The 8,175-nt window shown below is 37.9% G+C and overlaps 1 protein-coding gene and 1 long non-coding RNA gene across 2 annotated transcripts; both read left to right on the top strand.

The window, feature by feature from the left end:
- The first annotated feature begins 929 nt into the window (after nucleotides 1-929).
- On the top strand, nucleotides 930-1,396 carry LOC126754727 (uncharacterized). Its single transcript, XR_007666409.1, has 2 exons — nucleotides 930-1,030; nucleotides 1,090-1,396. It is a non-coding gene; the product is annotated as an uncharacterized LOC126754727 (long non-coding RNA).
- Nucleotides 1,397-6,838: 5,442 nt separating this feature from the next.
- LOC126754627 (uncharacterized) lies at nucleotides 6,839-7,936 on the top strand. The gene is made up of 4 exons (XM_050466737.1): nucleotides 6,839-7,023; nucleotides 7,088-7,240; nucleotides 7,301-7,474; nucleotides 7,719-7,936. Exons 1-4 carry the CDS (start codon nucleotides 6,955-6,957, stop codon nucleotides 7,872-7,874), a joined length of 552 nt encoding a protein of 183 aa, XP_050322694.1. The 5' UTR covers nucleotides 6,839-6,954; the 3' UTR covers nucleotides 7,875-7,936.
- Nucleotides 7,937-8,175: the final 239 nt, after the last annotated feature.

Here is an 8,175-nt window from a genome sequence, read left to right as displayed (position 1 = left end):
TGATAGTATCGACGCCGAATGTGTTGCCCGCACACTTTTTACTGGATGGATATGCCGCTACGGTGTACCATTACAAATCACAACGGACCAAGGAACACAGTTTAAGAGCCAACTCTTTAGCGCTCTCGCTCGTCTCCTCGGCAGCAAACATATAAATACCACCACTTTCCATCCGCAGTCGAATGGAGTGGTGGAACGTCTTCACCGACACTTGAAGGATGCCATTCGTTGTCACGAAAACAGCTCATGGGTCGACATGCTACCCATCGTTCTCCTTGGAATTCGAGCCGCTTGCAAGAAAGATCTTGGTGCAACTCCTGCCGATCTCGTTTATGGAGAGGCAATTCGTTTACCTAGCGCCTTCGCCACGATCTGGTTTGCCACCATCCAATTTGGCATTACGCTTGAGGAATTACTTCGCAGAGCTTGCACCACAACCCATCATCCGACATGGTCAGAAGAAAACATTCATTTTCAAAGAATTATCTACATGTTCACACGTTTTTATTCGTCGCGACGCTCCACACCACGCATTCACTTCACCTTATGAAGGACCTCACCGAGTCATTTCAAAGCATGAAAAATATTTCATCGTAAACGTCAGAGGCTAAAACACTACAGTTTCGATCGACCGACTAAAGCCTGTTTATCTACTTCCCGACGATAAGCTCAACGAAAGTGAGCAGAACAACGACGATGACAACAATACTACGCTTACTACAGTGGTAGACATTCGTATAAGCGCACAATGAAATTTTTCGAAAAAGCATATTTAAAGCAGATTATTTCGAAAAAAAGATTTTGATATGTCAATTACTGTAATGCTATATAGTATACCAATGACTGGCGCCAGTAAGTCCGCATGTAACGGTACTTGTTTAAGTAGGCAATTCACAATAAAAGAAGCATCCCAGTAGTAACGTGGACATTCGTATAAGCGCATGTTAGAAAAATATATATTTTTTAAAAGAGGAGCTGCAGCGTAAATTTTTTTTTTGCTTTTCATTAGACGGTAGATAATAAATAAAAGGTAAAGTGGGCTTTTTAGTGTAAAATTTTGTATTTACATGTATTTAATTGATAATTTAGATCATGCCTAAAGGATCTTATTTGACGCAAGAAGAACGGGTGTCAGTTAAATTGTTAAAGGAAGAGAAGTACTCAAATCGTGCGATTGCAAGGAGAATAGAGAGGTCTGAGAACGTAATCCGTAATTTTTTAAAAAAAGGCAGTAAGTATGGAATAAAACCGTCAACAAAGGGTAACCAAAAACTGACACTCCGTCAAAAAGGGCAAATACTCCTTGAAGCAACAAAAAATAAACTAAATTGCAGCCAAATTAAAGCAAAATTAGAGATCGACGTAACACCTCGTCAAATCGCCAGGGTGCTCAACACTTCCCCGAACGTTAAATGGACGAAATTGAAGAACAAGCCACGTTTAACAACACAACACAAGAAAGAACGGTTAAGATTTGCTAAAAAATACATGTCCTGGAAAAAGGAGTGGCAGAGGGTTATTTTTTCGGATGAGAAAAAATTCAATTTAGACGGACCAGATTGCTACAGTTGTTACTGGCACGATCTAACCAAAGAAAATGTGGTGCGATCGAAGCGAAATTTCGGAGGCGGGAGCGTCATGGTTTGGGAAGCATTTTGCTATGATTCTAGGCTTAACCTGGTACCCATAACATGCCGCATGAACTCCACAGCGTACACAGATCTACTCCAACAAAACCTCATTCCATTTGTAAGGCAAGCAAAATCGAATATGTATTCCAACAGGACAATGCCTCGATACATGCTTCTCGGCAAACAAAGGCGTGGTTGGAGAGCCAAGAAGTGCCTTTACTTGATTGGCCGGCATGCAGTCCGGATTGTAACCCCATAGAAAATCTGTGGGGAGTAATGGCAGGGAAAGTTTACGGCAATGGGCGTCAATACAGCAACGTCAAATGAGCTTAAAACTTCAATTCAGCAATGTTGGCTTGATTTGAGAGGAGATTTGCTCAAAAATCTTGTTGAGTCTATGCCAAGTCGCATTTTTGCTGTTATTGAAAACCGGGGTGGCCATACCAAGTACTAAGATTAAGTTAAAGTATCGAGTTTTATTTTATTTTCCATAAGATGTGGAGTGCGCTTAAATGAATGCCTCCTTAAAAATCCAGATTTCTTTAAAATTATGTTAAGTTTTTACTAATTACTGTTGAGTTGATAAAAATTTTAAATTAACTATATGTAAGACAATAAAATGAATAACTTTCAATATTTAAATGCAACAGTTAAAGCTTTTATTTATTAAAAACCCAAAACATATGTGTGCGCTTATACGAATGTCTACCACTGTACATTAACTTCACAAGAGTCATCTGAACCTGGGACATCTCGATTTTCGTCGTCATCATACCGCCCATCTGAATCCGATTCCAATTTATTTACACCATCACCCAAAAGACGGGTTAGATTCCGCTGAACTACTAATCATCTTCCTAAATTATCAATAATTTTGATAACGTTCTCCAAGAAGGGGAGTACTTGTGGGACGAGCCACAATATATTATAATATTATATTTCAACGTTTAATACAACATGGCAACATCATGTCAGCAAGTCAGCTGCGCCTGGCTTACAAGCAACGCTGAAACGAATACGACACAAAACGAAACAAGGAATACATAGTTAACCGTTAGTTGAGGACGCCCGCTGTTATTACTATATAGGACTACACATCATACGATCAACTCTCTTCTCCTGCTGGCAGCCACCGTGTGCGCATCGTACAATAACTACCACAAAAATATTCTCTGTTTTAATACTATAAAGTTGTGTTCCAATAATCATTCTTATTGGCAGGTGGAGCCCGTAAGAGTTAACTTGAGACCTAAGCGCCGTTGTATGTTACCTACTGCGCTCAGGTTTAGAGTTGCTGGTTATAGTAAAAGTTTCGTTTAGAATTCTCCGTTAATATACATATATAAGTCACAATAATTAATTTGAAGTTTGTAACTTGGCTTTCACCACCTTACAATAATTTACGTCAACACCACTACACCCGACCCCAACGTAGAACTTTCCATCATACCACAATTATCCCAAACTTCACCTCACCGCACTGACCAAAGCTACGCACACAACTCACCCCACTACACTGACGAAAGCTGCGCTGTGCTGCTATATTCGCAGGCCTCGCGCAGAAAAGGCATCACCGCCAGTGCTCGCGATGGCCCTGCCCGGTAGTTGAGGGAATTCGCAGGCCCCGCGCAGCAAAGGCATCACCGCTGGGTGATCCCAATGCTCGCGATGGCACTGCCGTAACCGCGTCTAGAACACGCGGCGTTAGTACCTCTGCCTGCACACCGTTGGGCACCGTTACGAGAACGCTAACGCGGCCATCAGGCGACTGGGCGATAAGCAACGCCAAGGATTTGCGAACATGAGGTCAACGCGCCGTCTGAGTGCTCCTTCCCTTGTGCAATCAATTAACCATTTCTCCTCCGCAGGGAAGTCACCGTTGTGCAGATCACCGCAGTACACATTGCCGCTGTACAAGTCACCGTGCAGATCACCGCAGTACGCATTGCCGCTGTACAAGTCACCGTTGTGCATAAATCGCCGTTGCACCAATAACCGTCGTACACATTGCCGCCGCACAAGTCACCGTCGTGTAGATCACCGTCGCACCAATCATCGCCATAAAACACACGCTGGTCTGGCTGTCCACTGAAGGGGGGGAGGGGGGGGGGAAGGTTTGGGGGGGGGGTGTGGACACTTCAGCTATTGAATTAAATCTTTTATTTGCTAAGGGTTCGTGGGTCCCAAGGCTGACCCTGGAGCGGCTGAGCATACCTCAGCTATGGACGAAACCCCGTTACAAGTTATAGTGGTTTTTAAATAGGTGAAAAAATGTGGGCGCTAAAACAATATTTATTCTCAAAGTGGGCGGTAGACAAAATAAGTTTGGGAACCACTGGTCTAAACGAACTTCATCGCCATTGCCAACTACTTTTTTTTGGAAAAATCATAGCTGTTGTGTTTGAAAAAACCGATGAAATGTCAATGCCCCTAGTTCAGTATACAAGCAATGATAGCTTATGACAAGCCAGTATAATTAAGCTGATAGCTTAATTTGCTGGTCAAATAATACACACCTTATGTATAAAAAGAACAAACAAATTAAAGATAAACCCAAACCCAAGTTTAAGAAAGAAACTGTCGCTAAAGCCAATACCGTTACAATAACTACTAAAGATATAAGAAAGATTCATAAATCACATTTAAAAAACTGACTGAACTATTATTCGCACAAACATTATATAATAGGTTAAGTATAATAAATGACGAAATTGCAAAAATTATAATGGCAACACAATTAGCGAAACAAGAAATAGTTTATTCTCAAATTCTAAATAAGAAAGATATAGCAATTTTTCTCATACTGAACCTTTTAAAAACTAAAAGCACTCAAATATGCAGAACCTTCTATGATCATTAAAAACTCACTTCAACTGTAAAACACCTTAAACGAGTTTACTTAAAATTCACCAATCTTTTCATTTCCCAAAACGACAAATATGGCATACTTGGAAAATGCTCAATGTAGATGATACTACTATATGCAACGAAACCAAATTAAACAAGTAAGGAAGGGCTAAGTTCGGGTGTCACCGAACATTTTATACTCTCGCATGATAAAGTGATAATAATTTACATATTTTTTTTATTTTGCTGTAAAATTAATTAGATTAGATCAATTTGTGTACTTTGAATATTGAATTGTATTTTCATTTCCTAATGTTTATATTATACAGAGAAGGAATCAGATGGAATTCAAAATAGCGTTATATTGGAAGAAGGCGCGGATGTGAACGTCCAAATATGCCCTCCCTAATGCGATCCTTGTGCCAAATTTCACTTTTAATATACCGTCACAATAACTACTAAAGATAACAGAAAGATTCATAAATCACATTTAAAAAACTAACTGACATTTACACTTTAGACTCTTACCTTGTTGGACAACTGCAACAGTGGACACCTACGAATATGACAGCCCGCTCGTGACGATCAAACAAGGACTAGGAAAGATTACAAAAGGGACGTATAAAATTATCCACACTATCGACTTGGACTACTACGAAAAAATTACCAACGACGTCAGACTTACTATATACCACGAAATTAGTAAAACAAATATTTTATTTCCACAATTAAAACATCAACTTTCCGAGATAGATAGCTTATTAAGCCAACTGCGAACAAAAAATGCAACTATTCAAAAGAGATCAATCAATTGGATAGGATCTGCTTGGAAATGGTTAGCAGGAAATCCCGATGCCACTGACTGGGACCAAATACTTTCCACAACACATGAACTGACTGAAAACAGTAACGTACAGTACACCACAAACCAATACCTTATCAAGACAAATAATAAAATATTAGATAGTTATAACATGATTGTGGATGAAATAAGTAAGAATAATAAGGAATTATTCGCACAAACATTATATAATAGGTTAGGCATCGTAAAAGACGAAATTGCAAAAATTATAATGGCAACCCAATTAGCTAAACAAGGAATCGTTCATTCCCAAATTCTAAATAAAGAAGATATCGCAAATATTCTCTCTCAAACTGAGACATTACCTTTTAAAAATGAACTGCAAGCACTCAAATATGCAGAACCTTCTATGATTATTAAAGACTCACTTCTTTTATATGTAATTTCACTTCCCAAAACCGAAGATACCCTTTACAATAATATTATCATACGTTCGACAGTAAAACACCTTAAACGAGTATACTTAGAATTCACCAATATTTTCATATCCCAAAACGACAAATATGGCATACTTGGAAATTGCATTGAAGTAGATGATACTACTATATGCAAGAGAAACCAACTTAAAAAACTAAACAAAACCCATTGCATTTCACAGATCCTTAGCGGAGAAAAAGCGCTCTGCGATTACCAATATGTAAACCAAGCTATAATTGAACTAATTAGTGAAGGAACAATATTTCTTTCAAATTTTATTGGAAATATTACTTATAATAATACATCTTTTAAACTAAATGGTACTTTTCTCATAAACTTCTTTAACGAAACTATAACTTTGAATAACGTTAGTTACACAAACTGGCAAACAAGTTCCTACCAAATCCTACCCGCAATACTTCAGAATAACCTAACGGAAAATGAAATTAAATTAGACTTAAACTATTTACATAAACTACATTTAAATAATGTAAATGAACTAGAACGAATAACATCAAAAAACATTATTTCAATTAGCTCAAGCTTCTTAGCAATTCTTGTTGCAGTAACACTATCATTTGTTTTATATATCATACTCAAACCAAAAACCAGGAATTCATTTCTTATCCCACCAATAATAGATTACCCACAGCTTTCAGTAGCCAATAATTCTTAATCAGCGAGACGCTGATGCTTAAGAAGGGGGGAGTTATCACAGCTAAAAGTACAACAACAAAGTTGTCGTACTCGTAGCTAGCAAATATACTGATATTACCCAATTCAGCAATATTCTGTAAAAATACAATATCATTGCTCAATTTCCAAAATTTACAACGACAGCACATTTCGTCGGCACTAAACCAGAACGGAAGTCGTGCCGCCGCAATGTGAGCCGTTTCTCGACCAAACTGAGGTTTGCTGTTTGGCTATAATTATTGCTTACGTTAGTATATAGAAATAAGTACTAGTAAGTAAGAATTAGTACATATGTAAGTTTATAGTATATAAGAAAAATTCTGTATAAAAGAAACGTTTTTAATAAAGAAATTCGAGTTCGACTTCACCATTCAAACCAGATAAAACCTTCCTCCAGTTGGTCCAATAATAAACGATTCTGGTATACAGACCTGCATTTGAGTTTCTGATTAAATTCTTTGGCAATCGAACCCGAACTGAATCAACATTAGTTTTGGCCAAATGTTTCGATCGTGTAGAAGGTTGACGTTCGTTTTAATCGCTTGCGTGCAATTGCAAGTTGTGCAAAATGTAAGTAGGTATTCACTTTTATTCAAAGTTTGTATATTAAATATTTGTTCTTAAATCGTTAAAGGAAAAAATCGTGAAATTACTTGAAATCACCTGTGAGTGTGTGCAACCCACGTCTTTAAATATCACACTTTGCACTTTGAAGCAAATGCCGCATGACATGGCGGAAGTGTCCGTGGCGGCAACACTCTTACAAAGACCTATAAATAATGCGACGGTAAGATACAAAAAAAATAAAAAAATATTATATTATAAACTATAATGAGTATCGTAAAAGCTCTCAGCGCTATTGATCAAACGTGGTTACGAGGATCGCGCACCCATGGTAGAATACACGATTGATGGCTGTGCCTTCTTTCGCAATAAACGTCGAAATTTTTTAGCGATTTTCGCCTATAAGGCTATGGGTCTTGACAAGTATAGCAATATGAATCACAGCTGCCCTTACGATGTGAGTTGAGAGATCTATAAGTGTGTTCACAAGCTATAAAAGCTAAACTCGATTATGGAGAATTTTGAAGTATTCCGTTCTAAAACTTTAATTTAGTAGATCATCGAAGAATGATTCTACGGAGTTGGTCCATTTTAATCCGTATTCATTTTATTATCGACTTTAGCGAATGTAATTTGCGAACACCGATTATATGTATGTATATACGAATACTTTGCTAATTTTAGTTTGTTTTTGTTTTTAGCACGATATCCTGCTTGATCGCTATGCTTTCAATGGTAAAGCAATCGGAAAAATAATTCCATTTGGCAATGGTGAATTTACTTTCGTCACCAAATGGTTCGCTTACAATGATTTAAAGGCTATTGTTAAAATACGATTTATCGTTTTCGATAGATAATTGTTGTGTTTTCTGGAATTAAATTTTAAAAATAATAAAATACAAGAGGTATATACTTAAAACATATCTTATTCTTCTTCTTTATTGGCGTAGACACTGCTTACGCGTTTATTGCCGGATTTATAACAGCACACCAGTCGTTCTTTCTTTTCGCTGTTTGGCGCCAATTGAAGCTTCTAAGTGAAGCCAGCATCTTCTCCACCTAGTTTTTCCAACAGAGTGAAAGTCTACCTCTTCCTCTGCTTCCCCCGGCGGGTACTGCGTCGAATACTTTCAGAGCTGGAGTGTTTTCGTCGATCCG

The sequence above is a fragment of the Bactrocera neohumeralis genome, chromosome 4 (genome assembly GCF_024586455.1).
Source record: "Bactrocera neohumeralis isolate Rockhampton chromosome 4, APGP_CSIRO_Bneo_wtdbg2-racon-allhic-juicebox.fasta_v2, whole genome shotgun sequence".
Lineage (NCBI taxonomy): Eukaryota > Metazoa > Arthropoda > Insecta > Diptera > Tephritidae > Bactrocera > Bactrocera neohumeralis.
The sequence above is the reverse complement of the archived record's forward strand: the minus strand, read 5'-3'. Positions and strand labels throughout refer to the sequence as shown.